Below are 21,798 nucleotides of genomic sequence, written 5' to 3' on the forward strand. Positions count from 1 at the left end.
CGCGTCAAAAGTCACGCGTCACCGGGTCACGTTTTCTACTCCGCGACTTGCACAGAACTGATTACCAACCTACATATCCTCAAGCGCATTGAATTGGACAGTCTCTGTTATATACTCTCTGTCATGCAAAATGGCCACAGCTACCCTCGCGGCTACAGATCTCCGCGCTGAACTGAAGGAATGGGAGCGCGCTTTTTCGGCTGCTAATGGGGGGAGGAAGGCCGGACGGCATGATATTAAGAACAATCCTGATATTGGTATGCTCACTGGATATACTCATTTAGAGAGAGCCTTGCTAACACTGTCCACTGTCAGCCGCCAAATACAAAGCCTACGGCCGCATGAAAGCCCTCGAATCCGCAGCCGACAAAGACACGCACCACGACCAGAACGAAAGCACACTAGAAGAACGACCCAAGAAACGAAAACATACCTCCCCAACCGGTCCTGGACACGAACAATCCGACGCCGCTACGCCCCGGAAATCAAATAAAGGAATCTTCGCGACCCCCTCACGACCACGAACAAACCATCCCGCCGATATAGATCCCTACGACTCTCCTTCAGTATTGCGCCGATTATTCAGTCCCAGTACGCATCAGCAATCTACACCGCTCAAAGCTGCCGTTGGACCTACGCCGCAGCGCGATGGGAAGGCATTGGGTTTGTTTGATCTCCTATCCGAGTCTGGGGGTAGTACCGCGACACCGTCTGCGGCTCGGATTGCTAGTCTGGAGGGAGCAGCAGTCCAGACACCATCGAGACGAAACCGCATGGAAACAATCGCCGAAGAGGACGAGGAAGAAGAAGAAGAAGAAGAAGAGAACCCCCGCGGCGGACGAACGCCCGTATCATCAGGGAAAAAGCTCTATCTGGAGAATCTGTTCGCGACACCCACGACGATGAAATACGCCGCGATGGTAGAAGACGAGGAAGATCGCAGACCAACCGGCGCCAATGTCCAAGCTGCAGCGGCTGCAGCATCAGCGAACAGGAGAGTAGCTGGTCCGGGCGAAACACCATCATTCCTACGACGCTCGAATGCGGGACGGTCGTTTAATGTGATGGATCCGTCGACTGGTGGGTTGAGCCCGATTGCTGCGCGCAAACCACCGCAGTTCGTTGGGAAGGGTCTTTCGGCACTCGTGCAGGGACTGCGGGATATGGAGGAGGAGCGGATGGAAGATGACATGGATGTATTGCGGGAGCTTGAAGCGGAGCAAGATGCCATGGATAATCCCGAGGTCGACGTGCAAGGTAGCCAGGCAGGCGGCGCTGGTCGAAAACCATACAAGAAGAAGGGTCAGAAGAGGACTACTCGCCGTGTACGCATGAAGCCGGTTGTTGTCCCGAAGGCACGGACGAAGTTGGCGGAACTATCTGGTGACGAGGAGGATGAACAAGCCGCGATTCCGGAGACTCAATTCCAACAAACCGAAAACCACTTCTCTGAAGATGACGATGCCGACGACGCCTCCCTACACAGCATCTCCGAGCGCGAATTAGAAGACTCGGACTCAGACCCCGACTTCGACGAACCCGTCACGAAGACCAAGAGCTTCGCCGAAAAGATGAAAGAAGCTATCTCCGCAGACTCCAAGAACAACCCACAAGAGTCGTCTCAATCATCCGAAAAGGCAAAAGAAAAGGCAGAGCAAAAGGAGAAGGAAAAGAAAGACAAGGAGAAGGAAGAGAGTGCTAAGCCTCGCCCGCGCAAGGTTAACCCTGAAGCGCATGCGAATTACCGCTCTCTTAATATTAGGAATAAGAATACTAAAGGACGGGGCGCTGGACGCTTCAGGAGGAGATAGAGGGCATTTATGAGGGATGATTTTGCATTGTTGTTATAAGAGATACCAGGTTTAGTATATAAGGCATTATCCATAGCATAATCGATCTATCTATTCGTCGCATCATGATGTTCTATACTGTACAGGTTTAATCAGGGATATACCTATCCCGTGCGGACTGCAATCGTCGAGCCTGTGTCAACGCATCTCGCGATCTCCCTTGATCATACGGCCTTCTTGAAGAATACGGCTTCGATCCCCTTCCACGTCCAGAGCGCCTATCAGGCCCAAACACATGAGTGGAACGACGATCAGACTCAAGCCCTCGTGGACCTGGCCCTCTCGGAGGCGTCCCTATCGTATCCTCATACTGCACATTCCGATCCCAGTCCTCGAGAGACATATAAGGACTCCGCAACCAAGACGACAACTCGTGCAGAAACAAACGAGCATTATCCCTTCCCACAAAATCACGTAGTAATTCTTCTGCCTGTCCAGCGCTCCCTTTCACATCGACTGTGCGGAGAATCGCAATGACATACTCAAGTAGAAACTCGGCGTTATTTCCGCGGCGGTTTTCTAATCGTTGCTGTCCGGGACGGGGTACTCGGTTATTGCGGTTGGGTCCTGCTTCTCCGTCTTCTTCTTCGGGGTCAGGGTTTAAGAAACTGAATACGCGCAGCTCGCGACGGATCCATTTCCTGGCGCGCGATACTAGCTGTTCGTCGTGGTTGAAGAGTTCGGGTGTTAATTCGCGGTATTGCGAGAGGCGGTTCGAGCCAACGCGTAGGGAGTATAGTTGGTTGCGATAGACATGTCTTCGTCGCAGGAGGGGATCGTCCGGTTCTGGTGCTCGGGGGCGTTGCGCTTCTCTCAGAGGACGGCCGCGGTGGAAATCCGGTCGATGCGGACGAGGCGCCGGTGGTGCTGTTGTAGACGGGGGTGTAGTAGAAGGAGCCGGAGGAGGTAATTTATAAACTTTAGGACCTTCAGCAGCGTTCAGGTCGTATTTCACGGAGATAACATCCTTCTTGCCTGCGCCGCGTTAGAGCCTGTATCTTCAATCTGTTGCCGCTGGGTAGGTATGAGATCATACACAGAGGGCAACTCGGCCGCTGCTCCAACCAACTCAACAAGCAGAGAAAATCAAAATTCGCATGTCCGCACGGTATAGATACCCCCGGCTCTGCGATCGCATCAAGACATATCACACACGGATTGGCCGTTCCTTCCTCTTCCGCGTCTTCGTTCCGGTGGTTATGATGCTTCTCCTGCGCTACTTCCTCCAGCGTCCTTTGCAGAATCTCCTGCCGCAGTTCGACATCATCAGGCATCAGACACACAGCGCTAACAACAAATATCCTCGCGAGACGGTGAATGTATAGTGACAGTCCATGCTGTGGCGGAGGACAGTGAATCCAAGTTGCCCCCAGTCGCGGTCACGTTTTTGGCGTCTTATGGCAAAATCTCCCCGACCGCCCGCGGCCAAATTGATGATTGCCAGTGATCTTACAACCAAGGCAAACACAACTACGACAGCAAGCAAATGCTCTGACGAGGACGGGAATTCCCTATTGCCGGACAAGTGGGACGCAATGAAGTCCGCCAAAGCAGTTGTCTCTGAGAACCGCTATGCTGCTGGTTTGGACCCTCCGCAGCTACCGTCGCGGACGATAACGGGTTTGAAACGGTGGTCGATTGCGAATCGCGAGTTACCAGGTGAGTTATTGTCTCTAGTAGAAGGAGGGACACGGTTTGCTAACTGGGCTGGCAGCGACCCCGCAGGTAAAAGCTATTCATGTATACGACTTCGACAACACATGTAAGTGCTCTGGGCTTATCGCACTCAACAGTGTTGACATGAGTCAGTATTCTTGAGCCCTCTCCCCAACCCCCAGCTATGGAACGGCCCGACCATCGGATTCCTACAAGCATACGAGAGCTTCGCCAACGGAGGATGGTGGCACGACCCCAATCTCCTCGCAGCTACCGGAGAAGGACTGGAGAAAGAAGAACCACGCGCCTGGGAAGGCTGGTGGAATGAGCATATTGTGTGATCCTACGGACGCCCCTTCCGGTATGGGCATATTCACTGACTTGTGTCAGGTACGGCTGGTCCAGCTGAGCATGCAGCAAAAAGATGCCCTCACGGTTCTTCTGACGGGTCGGAGTGAGAATGGCTTCGCTGACCTCGTCCGGCGTATGGTGGATAGTAAGAAGCTGGAATTCGACCTTGTCTGCCTCAAGCCGGAAGTCGGGCCCAACAATGAGCGATTTGCAACTACCATGGAGTTTAAGCAGGCGCTTCTGGAGAATCTCATTCTTACCTATGAGCAGGCTGACGAGATTCGCATTTATGAAGACCGTGTGAAGCAGTGAGTTTGTACCTGGGTATTGAATGAAGAAAGTCTAACTCAAGCAGTGTCAAACGTTTCCGGGAATGGCTTGAACAGCTTGATCGGAGATTACCAGCTCTACAAACCACCGGGTCAAGGCGCTTCCTCAATTTTGATGTGATTCAGGTAGCTGAAGGTTGCACGTATCTCTCCCCTGTAGTCGAAACCGCTGAGGCACAGCGCATGATCAACTCTCACAATACCATCATCTCACGCAACCCAAGCCTCAACATGACCAAGTCGCCATTTGGCCGACTTTGCATAAAACGCACCATCTTCTATACTGGGTATCTGATCTCCAACACGGACTCGAATCTCTTGATTGATCAGTTATTGCTCCCAAACCTGCCCCACGGGCTTGCTGATTCCAATGATCTCAAATATATGGCTAATAGCATACTAATCACGCCGCGTCCTGCGCCCCGGTCCATTCTGGACAAGGTTGGCGGGATGGGCAAGAAGCTTAGCTGGCAGGTTACTGGGACGGCAGTGTATGAGAATAGGGTCTGGGCGGCTCGTCTGACTCCTATACCTGCCCATGAAAAATACTACACTGACAACCCGTATCCCATTGTCGTCTTGGCGGTGCGCAGAGGCGCCCGTCCTATTGACGCAGGAAAGATTCAGAACTGGAACCCGGTGCCAGCTGATCGCGCATTGACTCTTGATACAGTGGTCGGGGAGAAGGTTGTTCTGCGCGTGGAAGAAGAGATTCCCAACGAAGGTGAATGGGAAAGCCAGTTCACCAACAAGAACAATAAGAGGCGTCACCAGCAGGAGCGTGAAGAGGATACCCTATACCCACAGTCGCGTCAGCAACCCAATGGCTACACTGGACCGTCACCCAATAGGCCGCGCCATCATGACGATGGGCCCCGTCGTGGCGGGTATCGCGGTCGAGGACGCGGCAATGGGCCACGGGGACGAGGCTCTAACCGTGGAGGACGTGGTAGAGGCCGTGGACGTGATACCGGTGCCCATCCGTTCTATAGGTCGCTTGACGACTATGGACATGAAGGAGGAGATGACAAGCCGGGATCGGGTGTGATGAATTACTAGTCTTTGGTTCACGGTTCTTCTTTCTCATTTAAATTTTGGCTGGTTTGCGCGTTTAATCTACGGCTTGCAAGTTTTATGCATTTAGAGTCTGTATCTTTATTCAGTGGGCACGGCGTGTATTCCGGGCGTGGTTGATATTTGATGCTGCATATGCTATCTAAAACTGCTTTTGTATTCAAAGGTTGATATTGGTCATATTCAAAGCCAAATAGTCTTGTATTCAAATGCATTTACGTTTATTGAATGATGCTAGAATGACTTTCAAGTGACAACTCAGATTCCTCCATTGCCCAGTACAATTGACACTTCACCAACCAATACTATACGAGATACAACCGCTGTTGGTCACAGCATGGCTGCAAGTTTCACACTGTCTACAGTCTATACTACCAATATAAATCCAACCCTCTCTCTTCCTAACCTACACCTCTCCACTTCCAATTACTCTATACATCATCTAACACCGAACTAATCATCAGCTAGCTTGACCAGCATCATGGCATCTCATTATAATCTAGTAGATTACGACTCTGACACCGAACGCACCACAAACCCCTCCATCCCCCTCGAAAACCTAACCTCAGTAGCCCTATTCCTCACCTCCCTCACCCACTCCAACATCCCCTACGCGATAATGGGCGGTTTCGCCGTCCGCCTCCTCGGCGGGACACGCATGACCCGCGACGTTAATATCGCGTTCCAGACTCCCGGTAAACTTTTAGAGGGGGAAAGGAGGCTGGTTGTGCCGGGTACGAGGCTTATTTGTAATATTATGAAGGTTTTTGTGTGGACGGGGCCGGGGTGGGATGGATGTGGGGTTGGGTGAGGGTTGAGGTTGATTGGATTGAGAGTGGTGAGTCTTTTTTCTATGTGTGGGCTTGATTTGTTGGGGCTGACGGGGGTATATGGGGGGGGTTCAGAATAGTCCCCGGGACTTGAGTGTGAATCGGAGGGAGGTTATTATCGAGACTAACCCTGATTCTGACTTGGATTCGGGCTCTGACTCGGGTGAGGATTCAGAGGAGCAGATGATATATGTTCTTGAGATATTCTATCTGTTGCGCGGCAAGATGGCAGCATTTCAGACTTGACAGGGTAGCCATGACTTGATAGATATCCAGCATATTGTGCGGACGCTTACAGAAGAAGTTCGAGGTTCTGCGGACCAGTTGGAGCCAGATGCTGTTAATGTTTTGCTTGAGCATCGGCCTCGTTGGAGTGCGCTTTCGGTTGTTGCATGCGATGACTGGCATATGGGTTGACGTGTTAATAGAAAAATATGAGAACAATATGATCTGTCATAGAACCAAAGGTAGTATCCTATAACCCAGGCACATACTTCCCCCGCGGATCCCCCGACCCATGTCTTCTAAACCTAGTAGCATAAACCTCCTTCGAATACTTCTACCCCGTCCTCCTCTGCTTAGCCTCCACGTACTCCTTCCACATCTTCCTTCTTTCAACAGGCGTAGGATCAATCGAGATAAACATCTCATCAACACCATCTTCTCGAAAAGCCTCGTAGAAGTTTTCCAGTCAGGCTATATCTGTGTACCCTTCAAGATCGAGATTCTGCTCTTCCCATTCTTCTGAGGTTTTCATGCCGTCGATTAGGTCTTCTAGGTCCACGCCGGTTTTGGTGTCTAGGAGGCTTTGGGTGTAGATTGGGAGATTGGGATGGGGAAGACCGCCTGGTTAGGATATAGTCAGTTATATGGCTATCTTTGGTTCTTGGGAGGGAATGAGCTTGGCTCCATTCTATATTATCAGATTTGCAGATGGTATGGCAGTAACTCGCCGGCAGGAGTAACCAGAAACCAGTCCTCCCGATTGCCTTGAACCGGGAATACTTGTGACTCAACAAGCCAGGCCTTCTAAGGGGAAGAGGAGCACAGGGGTTTAATATATCATCCCGAGATGTCAATGGTTGGATGGCACGTTGATGCTGCTCGTCTGGGACACATAGTATACGATCCTGCTGGAGTCAACAACTACACATACACAAATGAATGGAAGAGTACGTACATTAGGCAAGCGCCTTGTACCATAATAAACCAGTGCATATTCCTGAACGAAACAACAGCATATGCCCGCATCTATAAGTATGGAGACTATGGCTGAGATTTGTTCGGGAGAGGCGTGTGCGTCGCCTTTGTCTCCGATGGCGAGGGGGTGGAATGCGGGGGAGATTATCGGGTCTTTTTTGAGACTCAGCCATTTTTATAGCTACTCGGGGAGAGATGCATGTATGGGGAAGTGCAGGAGTGGTAAAGTGGACGTGCTTATGTGGTGTCGGCGCTAACCGGAAACGGTAATTGTATAGATGACATTGTATGGGGTATGTTTTGTTTCCTAGCACTTTTATGGCCGGTCTACGAGACGCTTGTACTATTGAATCATGATAAAACATTTTTGCAGTATTGATTTACATCTTCACCATCCAATCTCGACCATCAATCCCCAACAACCGCCTAGCAAACCTCCCCGGTTCCTCTCTAGCTTTATCAAAAACTCCATCAGGCTCCCTAAACCTCCATAGCACAATCCCATCCGGCCGCACAAGAACAGCACCGTTATTCTCAACCTCATTGAGTTCCGCCCAATCAACCTCCCCCGGCCCAGATTCCGGGACAACAACCTCAACATGCACCCAGTCACTGCAATGCCATCCAGGGCTGAGCTGCCATTGTAACGAGAACACATTGATTCTTTCCGCTGGAATTTATTACCAGATCCCTTGTTGAAACCCGTCTATCTCCCTTTAGCACCCACGCGTGCGGGAGATGGTGTCCTGGAATCGCAGACGGGTGATAAGTCGTGATATCGAATTCACTGTCTTCTGTTAATTGTCCTCCGTGGCGCGTTCTAGCACCTTCATTATCGATATCACAACTGGGATAGAACCACCCGACTTCGAATCCCAGGGCACAGAATTCTCGATCCAGGATCTTCTGCACATCTGCTATATTCACTCGCAGTTCATATCCATTGGGGTTCGTCTTGTCAAGATACGCCTGCAAAGACCGAACATTATCTCCCAGAGAAGCATTAGGACTAATCCCCAAAGCAGTCAACGACGAGCATATGCTGACGGAAATCCGAAAGACTGATTTCAGCAACGTGGTGAGCAAGCGGCTTGCACTCTTCCTCGTACGTATCCAGCCATCTATGCAGTTTCTCCTCCTCCCTTGTACCCTGGGCGTTTAGGGCAATGCCCAACTTCCAGACTAGATTTTGCACATCTTGCACACCGGTATTTAAGCCCAGCGCGCCCCAAGGCGGAATCCGATGCGCGGCATCACCGACGAGAAATGCTCGACCACCTTTACTGCGATAGCGCTCCGCGACAATGGCGTTGATGTTCCAGTGACTTATAGATTTCAAATCCACCTCCAGCCCTGGGATCTTCAGCGTCCGATGGAGACGCTCTAGCATAGCATTTTCATCAAACCCACTCACCTTCTCATGAGGTAGCAACGCACAAGCGAATATCCACTCCTCGTTCTCAGGCGTACTCGGATACGGCCCGACATGGTACATAAATCCCGTGTGAATACTCCCGCCCAACTCCGGATCAATAAACCACGTAATTAACGCGTGCAGATTCGGATGATACAGACTGATCGGTGCCCTGAAATGCGCAGAAACCATATTCGCAATATCCCGCTCACCTTGCATCTTGATCCCCAGTGCATCAGCGACGAAACGGCCGCCGTCTGCTGCGATGACATATTTCGCTTCTTCAATTACCTCTTTCTCTTCCCCTTTCTCTTCCCCAGCAGATGAACGTGGATTTGTATACCTCACACGCACCCTTACCCGATCCCCAAGCTCCTCGACCCCAAGTACCTCCGCACAATTTCTAACCCCACCCGGAATCCTCTTCCTCGCCCGTCCAAACAGCACCGGCTCCAACCGTATCTGCGGACAAACCATATACCCCCCAGGAATCGGACTAACCCCCTCATATACCCCCCTATACACACCCCCACCCCACGCATCCCTCGTAAACACCTCCTTCCCTTTCCCACCTCCATCCGGTGCCAAACTCGTATACCAACCTGTCTGCGAGACTGTCTCCGGTGGCGCGGATACACCAAGTATATCCTCTTGCAAGCCGAGCGAACGGAAAAACTCGATCGTACGGGCGTTTAGGCCGACTACTTTCGGGAATATGGAGGTGGAGGGGTGTTTTTCGAGGAGGAGATGCGGGATGGGGATGGATTGGTGGGAGAGGGAGAGGGAGGTTGTTAGGCCGGTTGGGCCGCCGCCTATTATTAGGATGGGGTACATTTGTTGCGTTCTGTTTTGTGGGTTCTTGTAGGTTGAGGTTAGAAGTATGGTTTTAGGAAGAATACAGTATCCGGGGACAGTGGTAGCAGCAGCAGTTTATACACATATGGCACTGCTGCTCCGTACTCCGTACGGAGTGGAGTAACTATTTAACATTGAATATAATTGACTGCTCTCCTCAGCTGGATGCAAGCTTGTCGTGACAGTTCACAGCGCGTACTTCCCTGCATGCGCATGTTCAGGTGTGCTTGGGGTTATATAAATAGGTATGCGCATTATTCCAATATCCGAGAAACGGGCAATGTCTCTGGTTTTCGAGCGGGGTTGGTTTTATAGGATGGACAATGTTGGTCTGTATGGAGTACATGTAGGGGTATATATACGTCGACAAGGTTGAGCTTATGTTTATTCTCCGTACGGAGTACATTAAAGATTGATTGATGGTGTTGCGGTATCGCAGACTATCAATTGATGTGAATATATTGCGAGACATGCGATCATATTTGCCGACTTGATCTAATTATTGGATCTTACCTGAGATGTGATGTATGCAAAGACTATGCGACACATTGATATAGAGTAGCAGGCCGTACCATTCAAGTCTATATAAACCAATCCAAAATATAATCACCAGACAAATTCATTATTGAGACTTTCATTTGTCAATTCGTCTCGGGATATCTCACAAGCCCAATTCCAGCATATCCCATCCATTATCCTCCCAATAACCATAAACCATAACTATAAACATAAAGCGCAAAACAAGGGGGGAATAAATCATCAAGCATGTCAATTTTTATACATCAAACATGAAAAGGAGAAAAAGAGAAAAAGGACATCAACGAGACGAAGCGAATAAATCATGGCAGATATTCATCTCGTGTGGGGTTATCATAAAAAAAAAAAAAAAAAAAGAACCATTCCATATCCCATTCAACATATTATGTCGTAGCGGTTCATGTCGAAATGAAAATCAAGAGTTATAACAAACCGGGGTAAAAAAGGTTAATGACGGGGAAATAAAAAACGAACGTCGTCCCATATCAGATGCGGCGTTGGCGTCGTGTATAAGTGGATTATGCTTCTTCTTCATCGTCCGTCAATTGCCGGATCAGCCTGATACTGAGAATCATCACCAGCAGGCCTATTGTCGTCACCACCATTAAACCGAACCCAAACCAGCCGAGTACCATGGCTGATGAGCCGACGCCGCTCTTTACACTGCCGTTGCCCATATCTTGGGCTATGGTACTGGCTGCCACGGACGCTGTATGTTGCCATAGCACTGAGACGAGGATGAAGACACACGCGATGAAGATGAGCGCCAATGCGACTTGCGAGACCGCTCGTGAAGGGAACGGCTTCACTTCCTTCTCTGACCCGGTACCGTCGACCTCCTCGTGCCATCCGGGGAAAGTGGCAAGGAGAATAAAGCAGAAGAATGCCAGAATAACGGCGATGATCCTAATCTCAGTTAGTTATGCACATAGAAAAGCATGTAAAAGGGCACATACAGTAAATACGGGAACACGACGGCATCTTTAAACGTCGCCGCAACCCAAATCAAGTTCAACGGATCCTGATCAACCGTAACAACCTCGGCCAGCGCTGTCGCGTTCGAGTTGCAGATGTACGATCCTCCTCCAGAAGGCTGGATGCAGATTCCAAAATACCCCACCCGAACCTCCATCGCTGCTCCTCCCACGATGTTTGCTGTTGCCGTGACCACACCAGGGTCCACCTGTGCAAGGTTGAAAGTAGGCTTGTATCGTTCGTAGTACATCGAAATGAGGAAGATGTCGGGGATTTGTGGTGACGACGACGAGCATCCGGCCAATAATAGAGCTGTTATGACATGTTAGCTGCAACTTCACACCCACGTGGACGCCAGGCATATCTTACATAGCAGAATAATTGCAACGGCAATGATAATCATAAGAACATGGTGGTAACCGACCATAGGAATAAAGCCTAGAACATGTTAGCATTCTTCGAATCTACTACCCGTCATGCCAGAGAGATAAACATACGGGCGAACCCTTGAGCAATGTTGATCGCCATGTTATCGGATGGTCGTCAAGCTCTTTTCGATCTTTTCCTCTTTCTTTAACAAATTACTCACTTCCCGGGTCCCCGAGAAGGAGCGATCGAATCGAATTGCTGGTCGCGATAGTGGGCGAAGAGATCGAACAACTGGTCACCTCGTGGAGCCGTCAAAACACCTGAGCCAGTGATGTCGGACAGAGATAACAGCAAGTCGTATAGAGGAATGCCGGGGCAACGTGGAATGGAATGTGGAGGACCAGGTGTTATCTGGACGAATCGATTAAAGGAATGCAGTCCTTCTCGACCTGGAAAAAGACCGAATCTTGTCAGGCACACACAACAAAATCAATAATCTGCAAGCCAGACCGCCAGAGATGTAACAGCAACAGCAGCAGCAGCAGGAGAGCAAACGGAAGCAGAAACCGAGAAAGTGAGAAAAGAAAAGAAAAAGAGAGGGAGAAGGGGAAAGGGGAGAGAGAATGGGAGAAGAGATCGTAGACTCCGTCACACTTAGCCCCGTAATCCTGAATCGACCGTCTTTACTCTTTCCTGACGAATTGAAATGTCAATTGGCGTGGGTTTATTGTGGTGGCTGGTATGCGTGTTCGTACCTGACTGACTCTAGTATACAAGGAGGCTGGGCCAACCGCCTTTTGTTTACGGCGGTCTGGTTTCCCGGTAACCGCTACTCACCGCCTGCTGTTTCAGCTCCCACACTAGGCCTATTCAGGGATGATCTGGGAGCTAGAGCCAATTATGGTTGGTTCCGGAGATACTGTAGACCCGGTACCACCGCCTATCATCACGTGCCTCTCCCAGCCCCCCGATTTATCAATCTTTTTAATGCGACAAAATAACATTTGAGTGATCTGCTGTTCTAAATTGAGTATGTATCGTGGGCCTATTCGTCCCTTGCGAGCTCCCTTGGCACCGTCTGAATCAACGATCCAACCTAGATACAGGCACAAGCTGTCTAACAATGTCCAAGATAACCTACTATGCCCCGCGCAATGCAAAACCATACAAAATGATTATGAAAATCTGTCCAATAAACTCCCAAAACTCCGTCTGCATACAATGCTGAAGTATCCATATACAATGCTCCTAATCTGTAGTCCCCGATGCGGTAAATGAGAACTGTTTCAGGTCAAGTGAAACCGGTCCCTGGCTGGCACCGGAGTCATTAGAATTGTCGTCCTCGCTTTCGTCCTCGCTGTTGTGGATAATCATGTCTTCGCTTCCCTGAGCGCCAGAGACTTTGGGCGCGTCCAGACGTTGACCCGTTGCGCTACTTGTGTTGCAGGTGGAAAAGGTGGGCGGAGGAACAGTCCTGCTACCAGGAAGAATCATGGATCGAGACCGGGAGAGAGCGCTTTGTCCCAGGCGCTGCAAGGGTGTCGATCGTTGTCGTCGGGTTGGGCTTCTGCGGGGCCCCAATAAGAGGCCTGCAGGTGATGTTCGGGGCGATTGAGCGTTCATTGCCCCAAGGGAAGGTTTCCTGGAGATACCAGGACTGTCACTCGGCTTGAAGGCGAATTTGGAAAGTATAGATGTGTTCTGTCGTTCGACGTGATAATTCAATACTTGATGAAAAGTTTTGCTTTTCGAGTCGACGCTGACGGACTTTTCGGGAGTAGGCTCGGGCACGGTATCCTCAGGAATGGTAGACTCAGAAACAGTAGTGCTTTCAAAAGACTCTTCTTTTCGTCCATCATCTGCTGGCTCCGCGGTAGGAGTAGCAGGGGCTGGCGCCACCAAATCAGCTTCCCGCTCGCCAGCCATTTTGCATGGAGTTTGGGTCCAGTTGGGCGATACATCTGGCTGGGTCGGATCCGGCAGTTCAGACATGATGTCCTCAGCACTATCGTCGGAGAAAACACCAATGGTCGACTTTCGCGCTCTCTCCGACTTCATGCTCTTCTGCCCGCTGGGACTCAATTCTCCATCCTTATGCACAAAGAACCGGCTGCGGCAGTTGGCGCGAGTTGGCAAGGACCCTTCCTCGACTTCGGAACAAAGCCGTTGTCGCTTCGCTGGCTGGAAGGTCGATGCTTTAGAAGCCTGGGCCAGGAAAGAGTTGCGTTCCACACTTCTTGCCAATGGGCTTGAAACTCGTGTAGTCTGAGAGCGACGGAGAGACGGCACTGATCTAGCAGCATTTAGCCCTGCTGGCGCAGGACTGCTGTCCCAGGAGCTGTTTGAATAACGTTCTAGGAGCCGTTGCTGGCTCGGAGATGGTGTCAGGCTGTTGGGATCCAACTCAGCTAGAGGCATCCGTTTCGGAGTGAAGAAAGTGCTGATTGGTTTATTCGGTTTCGGTTTCAATTCAGCTGATGAGCCAAGGGTTTGCCGGCGTTGGATGCCGAGCGCAGGCTTGCTCGGGGCAAGTGGCTTCAATACAATCGGCTCCTTGGTCATCGGATCAAGATCCCCACGAGCCACTCCTACTGCAATATCTGCATCGACATCGCCGCCAATATATGGCAGTTCATCTAGGTTGACATCGTCCTCAGGCGGGGTGAGAGTCGCCAACTTCCCAGCTTTCGGACAGAACACCCTCTGATAAAGAAACGTGAGTTCGGCTTGTTTAAAGTTGTCGAGATAATCCGCCGGAACACGATACTGCCCTTCAAACTGAAGCATTCGAAGGGCCTTCTCCACGTTTTTGTATTTCCTGATACAACGATAGGCGGTTTTTAACCCGAGTCGCGCAATGTTAGGCAGGTAGTCACACCCGCTAAGGATGCACATCCGTCTGAAGTCCGCGTCTGTCCATCCGATCAGACTGACCTCACGACAAGCTGTAAAGTCCGCCCTGTTAATCTCGATGAAGTCACCGTGCTGGTCGAGTTTAGATAGTAGCCTCTTCGCACCAAAGACAAGAAGATCCGAGTCTTCGGAGATAATCCCGTCGATCATACCATGGCGCTCCAGGTACACCAACTGCGCATCAGCCTCGTATGGTGCCACGACATACTGCACGTTCATCTTCTTCAACTCCTCGATCAATTGGCGGGCCATGTAGGGGGTCACGTCCACCGCCTTTTGGAACTCTTGATATGCCTCCGCCATTCGTCCTTTTTGTTGAAGTTCCAACCCAAGAGCCTTGCTCTGCTGTCGTCGTTGGTGACGATCAGACTCGGTTCCGGATTTGCTCGGTAGATCATCGCCGTCGAAGACAAGGTATGGTGTGACGCCAAAATAAAGAAGCATGCGGACACGGTTTAGGACGAAGTCGATGTGCCTGTTTCGTTAGCTGCATGTCACAAAACGCATCCAATAGGAAACGTCATACTTAGTCGTAGGCTTATCAAGCACCAGATCAACTGCACATGCAACTGTACCCCGGTGCAGCCACCCATACGCATCCACTCCCAGTGTCTGGCCATCGAACTTCTTCAAGTGACATGGCTTTTGGATTGATTTGAGAAGACCATGGAGACCTGCCCATGTCAGCCATCTCCCTCACAACACCAACTGATCGTCCCACCTTTAATGCCCATGATTGTGGGCCTATTGCAGGATCAAGATGGTCTTCGTCTGGATTACCTGCACAGCAGGAACGGGCATGGGGAGTTAAAGCTCCAAAACAGGCGCAAAAACAAAAAGGGTGGCGTAAACAAGCAAACGAGACAAAATAGACCAACTCCACTGGCCTATGTACAAACCAACCCCAAACGACAGCCAGGACAACGAAGGCTGGAATGTTGCTCTTCTTTCAGGCCGACGCGCAGACGCGATGCCTCCCTCTTTGGGAAGCCGTGCTGTCATTGGTCGTCTCCGGGCGGTGTTGATAGCCGTTGCCACCGCCCTACTATTCTGCCGGCGGAAAGAAACGACGAAAAAAGAAGGAAAAAAAATTCGAGGAAACAGTTCGAGTTCATATTTCGTCCGAGTCGTTCTCGTTGGTGAGAATCGGGATATTATCACCATGCCGAAGTCATTCAACAAGGTACACAAGCAGATCTCAAAGAAGCGGGGGGTGCTTGAGGGGCTTCATGAAAACAGTCGAGATGCGAAGAGATTGCACCGGGCCAATTCAAGAGACGATCGAGTGGCTCGGATGCACACCAAGATGGCCAGAGGGAGGAATTCATACCGTATGCTTCTTCGCGCATCACTGTCTATGCAGCGCTCTGAACTAACATACCATAGTTGACCGCATACTCTACTTTCAAGAGCATGTCCCCGAGGGATCAGGGCCGTTTTCCGACGACGATATCAGAGAGTTGGTGACGAGGTATGCTTCTACTTTATAGAACCTGTCAAGCATATGCGCGTATACTCACTGCGCATTCATAGACACATCAACCGCGACGTCCCCGAGATCGAGCAATTACAACACGAACGGCGCAAAGGTCGCCCCCCATCGAAGCGTGAAGAGGCCCTGCTACAACGCACCGACACTGAGAATAAAGAGCTGAAGACCGGGTTTTGGATGCCTGACTTGAGCAACGAAGATGTGGTGAAAGTGCTCCCCCGATGGAACCAAGTCTGGTCGAGTCTCAGTGCGATGAAGTTTATCCGGTTTACGCACGACGGCGGGAAACAACCTTCGACATTTCCTCCAAAGGGTCTTTCTTGATTTGTCTATTGATTTCCTTTTGAAAAACGGTGGCTTTCGTTGATATCCATACTGCTATGATGCGGAGTATATGATTGATGGGACATAGACGGCGTACAAAAGTACATTATTTACAGACTATATGAAAACTATCATGCCATTGTAAATAAATGAACAGCCAAAATATAATAAAATAAGGGAAACACACCTTTTCCAGACTGTCCTTGTTGCTCTCCGTACTATGTATACATTTTAGCAGCGGACTGGCGTCAGTTCTTGGCGGAGGTTAACATCATAGTTTTTGCCGCTTCCATCTTCCACTCTACACCTCAACACTCTTCTTCACCCTCCAATACCAGCTCTATTATTATCCTTACGTACTATAGAAATGCTCTCCCTCCGCACTCTTGTCCGCTCGGTGCCTCGCACTGTCTCCCGCTCCATCGCCAGCTCCGCACCGTCCGCTGCTCTGCGTCCCGGGTCGACAGTCCCCAAGTCTCTGTTCCAGTCGCAATTGAAGCAGGTTGCAAGACCCTCCTACGCTGCTTTCTCGACCTGCCGCGCTTTTAGACAGGCTGCTGAAGGTACGATATACCCTATATACTTGGATGTGGAAGCTGTGATGGAAAATTCTTCCGATCACTCGTGGCAGCTAGAGCTCTTCGTCATGAGGTCTCTGAAGTACACAAGCTAACAATCTGTGTTTCTCATTTTTCCAGGTGATGTGGAACTGGCTGCTAAGCTTGAGGATGAGCTGAGCCACGAGAAGGCTTCTGGTCTGAACGATCTGGAGACCTCCGTCCAGAACATCCAGTATGTTCTGCAGAACAACTCGTTCGAGGTATGCGCAGTCAACAACGGTGCTGTATATTAAGGCCTCCATGCTAATCGCAAACAGGTCAAGGATGTTCCCGGTGAGCAGGAGATTGTGTTGACCAAGAAGTTCAACAACGAGGAGTAAGTTCCTTCTTTCCTTTCCCCGGTAGATATCCGACTAACAAGACCCCGCTATGAACAGGATCCGCCTCACCTTCACCGTCGCCGACCTCCAGAACCTGACCGAACAAGAAGAGTTCGACGACGCTCTTGGCGACGAGCTGGACTACGAGGGCGGCCACCAAGCCGCCAACCAGGGTCGCCCTGGTAACGTCGCCCAGCACGCCGAGGACCGCGTCGCTCCCTCCGACCGTGAGCTGGACCCCCTGGACCGTGACGTCGAGCCCAGCTTCCCTGCCCGCGTCAACGTCACCATCGAGAAGCCCGGCAACGGCGCCCTTCTGATCCAGACCGTCGCCCAGGACGGTCTCTTCCAGATCGAGGAGGTTTCGTACTTCCAGAAGCCCGACCTTGCCCACGCCCAGACTGCCGAGAAGGACTGGGCTAGACAGAGCCTCTACGCTGGTCCTCCTTTTGAGAACTTGGATGAGGACTTGCAGACTTTCTTGGAGCGTTACCTTGAGGAGCGGGGTGTTAACGCTGAGCTCGCCAACATGATCCCTGACTACATTCAGGTTAAGGAGCAGAAGGAATATGTTCGCTGGCTCGAGAGTGAGTATCCTTGCCGTTATTTTTTAGATTTGGTCAGTTATCTAACAAAACTACAGACGTCCGGAACTTCGTTTCTGCTTAAGCGAGGCACGACTCGACACGCCTAATACACCTCTCAACTCTCTAACCCCTCGAATCTTCTAATCGTTATTATGCCACAAAACTATCCTCGCTTGATCTGTTATGTTTGTCGACATGTGTACCAATAGATATGAATTTGATGTATATGCACTCTCAATTGTTTCTGTAATCCTGCCTATGTAGCGTAAGGATTTGCAAGTAAAATCGAATTATAGCAGTTCATTTGCACACATAAAATAGTATATCATATCCTCAGTCCTCAAATATAAACACACAACACCAACGCCATGATCCTAAGCCCTTCAATCCGCTAATAAAAACCAAAAAGAGACTCAAAATTCCATACTCTCCGACTTAACCTCAGCACCCTCTTCATCCCGCTCCCGTTTCCCAGTACGTTCCTCCTTGATGAGACCAGCAATAAACGACCGGAAATAGTCGATATACGGTTTCAGGCTGGTCTTCTCATAATCCTGCAGCTTGCGACTCCCCCCCACGTCAGAGCCGTCGGGCACACTTCCCTCCGGCTCAGCAACCTCAGCGTGTGCGCCGTTCGAGGGGTGCTCTGCATCCCAAGCGTCAATTTCAGAAAGTAATTGCGATACTGTGGGAACAGAGAGGGGGTCGAATTGTTCGGCCTTCCGGCCGTCGATAGGGACACAGACGCGGCCGGTACCGGGGTGGATGACAAAGGGGCTCTTGAGCAGATGGATCATTTTCTTGCTGACTTCGGAATCGAGACGTGGGTAGGTGTATTCTAGAACGATGTCTTGTTTTGCGTTCTTGAGTGAGGTGGTGTTGAGGGATTTGCTCTGGCCGGATTCTGCTAGGGCGTCGATGTCGGCCCATTTGTTCTTGCTGGAGCGGCCGGGGGAGGAGGCCCATTTGCGGCGGAGGGCGTCATTTAAGGAGCCGTCGGGGAGGAGCGAGAGGAGTCGTTGTTCTTGTTCGGGACCTTCGAAGGTGTCTTGGTCGATGAGGGTGGTTTGGGCGAAGTAGGGTCTCAGGACCTCCAGACTTCGGGAGAGGTGCGGATGCAATGGCCGTTTTACATTCACACGCTTGCCGCCACCTCCTCCACGGATCACATCTAGATAACCCGCAATAGCTCTTCGTCGGTCATCGGGAAGGTTGCGAGCGCGTCGGTCGCAAACCCATGCGTGAGCACCACGACGACCGGAATATACCCACATGATATGCTCGAACCCGAAATCATCCCGTAGAGCAGTATCGACCACCTTCATCGCCATCGTTACAAACGACCAGCACTTCCCGCAGATATTCGCCTTTGTGCAACACGATCGGATGTCGTCGTAATCTGTCAAATCGATATCAAAAACCAATTCTTTCGAGACTGGCTTCATCTGTCCGCCGCGGAGGGTCTTCCGGTCTCGGGGGTTTGTGCTGTAAACAGGGCCGATTTCGAAACGAGAGGGGTTCATTCTTAGGATATCTTTGCGGAATCTGAAAGTAAACAAGTCAATATAGAGAGCCTGCTAGTTTTGTATCCGGGTCAACGTACAAGTCCGCAGTTGCATACGACTGATACCGCAGGTAGGCGTCATTTTGAAGTGTGAGCGCGAATTCCCGGTTACCGAAGTCAGGCGAAGGAACGACTCCGTGATTAAGCCACTGGAATAGGTAACGGAACGGGAACAAACGCTGGTAGAAAGCAAGCATCGTATCCGTGTCGACTTCGGGCGGTGGTGGTCCAGACGACCTACAAGGCGCATGGATTAGCGACTTCCTCCCATCTGGAATACCCGAAATAAAAAGTCGAATTCACCCAGGCATCTCTGATGTATCCATCTTCTCAGGCGCGCTCGATGCAGGGAATTCATCGTCGTCGTCGTCGTCATCAAACATTTCCTCTAGTCTCACTCCCGTTCCTTCCTGAGCGTTATTCGTGGCAGGCGCATCTTGCATAACCTCATCCTCGGCATTATCTGGAGATCGCGACTTATCCGGAGACACAGAGTGCGGCATGATGGCGTTGTGATTCTCAATTCGGTGTTTGTCTGTTTTCTGCGTCGTCCGTAGTAAACTCTCCTCTACTTTCCATAAACGCGGTCGACGCGCGACGGGACGCGTTCCCCGCAGCCCTGAGCCCTAGAATCACGTGCTCCGATAATCAACCACGTGACTTTAATGGCCCGGGCAACGTATAGTTACAACGTCGGGACTACAACTAACTATACACTACGAACAGATAAAAAAAAAAAAAAAAAAAAAAAATAGCAAAAACACCCAATCAAGAACTGCGGATAGTTAATTACATGCGTAGCCACGAAGCCTCAGGCAATCATCGCAGATATGCTTGCATTGAATGACAATGCCGCAAACGGAATTCGGACAACTTCACCTCCTTCGGTCCTTCCGTTCTGGTCGACGATGCACAGTTCAACATTCTTCGGAGACTATTTCAGGAACAGGCCACTCCTAGAGCGACGTGGCTGCTTGGTCTTCCAATAAGGCATCATTGTTGGAGTTGTATGATGCTTCCATTCAACTTGACCTGGTTCTCATTGGAAGAGTAGCGACGATCAGTGTCCAAAAGCCCTGAATGACACTCTTGTCTGCGACTCATGCCCGTGGATCATAGGACTTTTGCTCTCATGGATCTGAGACTGGTAGCTGCTAACGACAGACAGATATATTACGGCTCACCGAGTAAGTTCGGCTTGAGAACAGCTAGGTGGAGTCTAGGGAAGTCGGGATTACTAGATGTCCCTCAGCACATTCTTTCCAACAACAGCCATTAGTCCCTGAGGTGGCATCGGGTGCATTCATCCTCACTCGACTACACTAGTAGTACTGGCCTAGTTGCCGTGGTTCTCCCCGCCAGTCTCCGCATTCCACAAGATCCATGTCGCTTGCACCTGGGCAATCCCGAGCTTCCTAAAACAATTAATTGGTCCAGAGCAGTCTTGGTAAGTCCGGACGCTTTGATTAAGTGCACTTGGCGTTTTCACGACACGCCTGCGATATCAGAGTTGAACCCAGAGCGCATTTGCCGGGTTAAACCCTAAACGTCGAGTTATTCTACATCTCGTGCAACGTTATTTGAAACAAACGAGCATACATCTACACCGGAGTGATGACGCCATTGATGCAGTTCGTACTGCTACCTGTTTTCCTCGATATTGCAACCATGAAGTGCTGGCGTGGACTTTGGGTCCAAACGATCCTCCGCCATGTTGCAATCGGATGTTCACCTGGAAGTTGTCAAAATTTTCACTCATGGTCTAGTTACTTCGGTTCCTTTTGGATCCAAGGTTCATAGGATCTAATCGCCTGCATCCGGTAAAATATGTTGCCACTGCCACCGGAGATCCAACTTTGGTTCTTCTGATCATCCAATAGGGACTGTCGTATCGTGGTGCTATCCACGAATACAACGGCATATTCCTTACTCTTCGATATCAAAGTGTGGCTCCCGAAGAGCAACCGAGCTCGATGTCCCAGGATATAAACCTCGACCTTCACGCACCATTTAAGCTACTCATCCTCGGACATCTCCAGTCAAAAAGACAGTCATTCGCTCAATTTATCTCGTTTCACTTCCTTTCGTTCATCGTTGAGTCCTCAGTATTGCAATAATACCGCGTTCTTTCAACATGGTCAAGGGAACTCTCGCTCTTCTGGCCTTGGCTGCTCCGGCCTTCGCTGGTGTCATTGAACGTGGCGAAGGAAAGGGCTGGGGGGGGCATGAGGATAAGCATTCTTCGTCTCCCCATGCGAAGCCCACTACTGAGCCGTCCACTTCGACCACTTCTACCTCTTCGACTGCTACTTCGGAGACTACTTCTTCCTGGGAGGAGACGTCCACTTCGACCACTTCTACCTCTTCGACTGCTACTTCGGAGACTACTTCTTCCTGGGAGGAGCCGTCCAGCTCCCGCCACCACAACCACCACCACAAGCCAACTGAGACGCTTGTCACTCCTAGCAGCCGCTCTGTTCCGGGTACCACAGTGATCAACTCGACTCCCTGCACCTGGGCCACCATCGGTACCTCTAC

General features: G+C 50.6%; 12 protein-coding genes across 12 annotated transcripts; 6 read left to right on the forward strand and 6 right to left on the reverse strand.

Moving 5' to 3' along the window:
• Positions 1–130: 130 nt before the first annotated feature.
• Positions 131–1,811, forward strand: sld2 (the record flags this gene model as incomplete). The annotated part of the gene is made up of 2 exons (XM_022545098.1): positions 131–257; positions 316–1,811. The coding sequence occupies 2 exons, from the start codon at positions 131–133 to the stop codon at positions 1,809–1,811; spliced, it is 1,623 nt and encodes a 540-aa protein (XP_022396399.1).
• Positions 1,812–1,938: 127 nt separating this feature from the next.
• ASPGLDRAFT_29522 (RING finger domain protein) lies at positions 1,939–3,124 on the reverse strand (the record flags this gene model as incomplete). Its single annotated transcript, XM_022543863.1, has 2 exons — positions 1,939–2,825; positions 2,887–3,124. The coding sequence occupies 2 exons, from the start codon at positions 3,122–3,124 to the stop codon at positions 1,939–1,941; spliced, it is 1,125 nt and encodes a 374-aa protein (XP_022396400.1).
• A 261-nt stretch (positions 3,125–3,385) lies between these two features.
• Positions 3,386–5,245, forward strand: ASPGLDRAFT_136317 (rRNA 2'-O-methyltransferase fibrillarin-like protein; the record flags this gene model as incomplete). Its single annotated transcript, XM_022541448.1, has 5 exons — positions 3,386–3,509; positions 3,565–3,612; positions 3,660–3,841; positions 3,897–4,165; positions 4,213–5,245. 5 exons carry the CDS (start codon positions 3,386–3,388, stop codon positions 5,243–5,245), a joined length of 1,656 nt encoding a protein of 551 aa, XP_022396401.1.
• Positions 5,246–5,599: 354 nt separating this feature from the next.
• Positions 5,600–6,071, forward strand: ASPGLDRAFT_1504218 (uncharacterized protein; the record flags this gene model as incomplete). Its single annotated transcript, XM_022542146.1, has 1 exon — positions 5,600–6,071. Exon 1 carries the CDS (start codon positions 5,742–5,744, stop codon positions 6,069–6,071), a length of 330 nt encoding a protein of 109 aa, XP_022396402.1. The 5' UTR covers positions 5,600–5,741.
• A 710-nt stretch (positions 6,072–6,781) lies between these two features.
• ASPGLDRAFT_69849 (uncharacterized protein) lies at positions 6,782–7,491 on the reverse strand (the record flags this gene model as incomplete). The annotated part of the gene is made up of 4 exons (XM_022549403.1): positions 6,782–6,936; positions 7,040–7,220; positions 7,271–7,443; positions 7,476–7,491. The coding sequence occupies 4 exons, from the start codon at positions 7,489–7,491 to the stop codon at positions 6,782–6,784; spliced, it is 525 nt and encodes a 174-aa protein (XP_022396403.1).
• A 168-nt stretch (positions 7,492–7,659) lies between these two features.
• ASPGLDRAFT_61511 (uncharacterized protein) lies at positions 7,660–9,538 on the reverse strand (the record flags this gene model as incomplete). The annotated part of the gene is made up of 3 exons (XM_022548474.1): positions 7,660–7,902; positions 8,018–8,279; positions 8,338–9,538. 3 exons carry the CDS (start codon positions 9,536–9,538, stop codon positions 7,671–7,673), a joined length of 1,695 nt encoding a protein of 564 aa, XP_022396404.1. The 3' UTR covers positions 7,660–7,670.
• A 1,076-nt stretch (positions 9,539–10,614) lies between these two features.
• ASPGLDRAFT_69851 (Fig1 domain-containing protein) lies at positions 10,615–11,599 on the reverse strand (the record flags this gene model as incomplete). The annotated part of the gene is made up of 4 exons (XM_022549404.1): positions 10,615–11,002; positions 11,053–11,383; positions 11,441–11,509; positions 11,569–11,599. The coding sequence occupies 4 exons, from the start codon at positions 11,597–11,599 to the stop codon at positions 10,615–10,617; spliced, it is 819 nt and encodes a 272-aa protein (XP_022396405.1).
• An 830-nt stretch (positions 11,600–12,429) lies between these two features.
• Positions 12,430–15,287, reverse strand: ASPGLDRAFT_158314 (putative exonuclease). The gene is made up of 3 exons (XM_022542409.1): positions 15,075–15,287; positions 14,880–15,027; positions 12,430–14,828 (listed from the first exon to the last, which is right to left on the reverse strand). Exons 1-3 carry the CDS (start codon positions 15,085–15,087, stop codon positions 12,689–12,691), a joined length of 2,301 nt encoding a protein of 766 aa, XP_022396406.1. The 5' UTR covers positions 15,088–15,287; the 3' UTR covers positions 12,430–12,688.
• A 228-nt stretch (positions 15,288–15,515) lies between these two features.
• Positions 15,516–16,365, forward strand: ASPGLDRAFT_61514 (translation machinery-associated protein 16; the record flags this gene model as incomplete). The annotated part of the gene is made up of 3 exons (XM_022548475.1): positions 15,516–15,684; positions 15,740–15,824; positions 15,887–16,365. 3 exons carry the CDS (start codon positions 15,516–15,518, stop codon positions 16,167–16,169), a joined length of 537 nt encoding a protein of 178 aa, XP_022396407.1. The 3' UTR covers positions 16,170–16,365.
• Positions 16,366–16,458: 93 nt separating this feature from the next.
• Positions 16,459–17,903, forward strand: ASPGLDRAFT_85562 (MAM33 family protein). Its single transcript, XM_022550336.1, has 5 exons — positions 16,459–16,732; positions 16,868–16,989; positions 17,047–17,105; positions 17,167–17,696; positions 17,753–17,903. Exons 1-5 carry the CDS (start codon positions 16,537–16,539, stop codon positions 17,776–17,778), a joined length of 933 nt encoding a protein of 310 aa, XP_022396408.1. The 5' UTR covers positions 16,459–16,536; the 3' UTR covers positions 17,779–17,903.
• On the reverse strand, positions 17,898–19,806 carry ASPGLDRAFT_52236 (DNA primase subunit PRI1). The gene is made up of 3 exons (XM_022547709.1): positions 19,564–19,806; positions 19,300–19,497; positions 17,898–19,241 (listed from the first exon to the last, which is right to left on the reverse strand). Exons 1-3 carry the CDS (start codon positions 19,761–19,763, stop codon positions 18,110–18,112), a joined length of 1,530 nt encoding a protein of 509 aa, XP_022396409.1. The 5' UTR covers positions 19,764–19,806; the 3' UTR covers positions 17,898–18,109.
• A 1,588-nt stretch (positions 19,807–21,394) lies between these two features.
• cspA (putative cell surface protein) lies at positions 21,395–21,788 on the forward strand (the record flags this gene model as incomplete). The annotated part of the gene is made up of 1 exon (XM_022545099.1): positions 21,395–21,788. A coding segment is annotated over one exon (394 nt), but the record flags the coding sequence as incomplete, so codon positions are not given.
• Positions 21,789–21,798: the final 10 nt, after the last annotated feature.

Source organism: Aspergillus glaucus, assembly GCF_001890805.1.
Source record: "Aspergillus glaucus CBS 516.65 unplaced genomic scaffold ASPGLscaffold_28, whole genome shotgun sequence".
NCBI lineage: Eukaryota > Fungi > Ascomycota > Eurotiomycetes > Eurotiales > Aspergillaceae > Aspergillus > Aspergillus glaucus.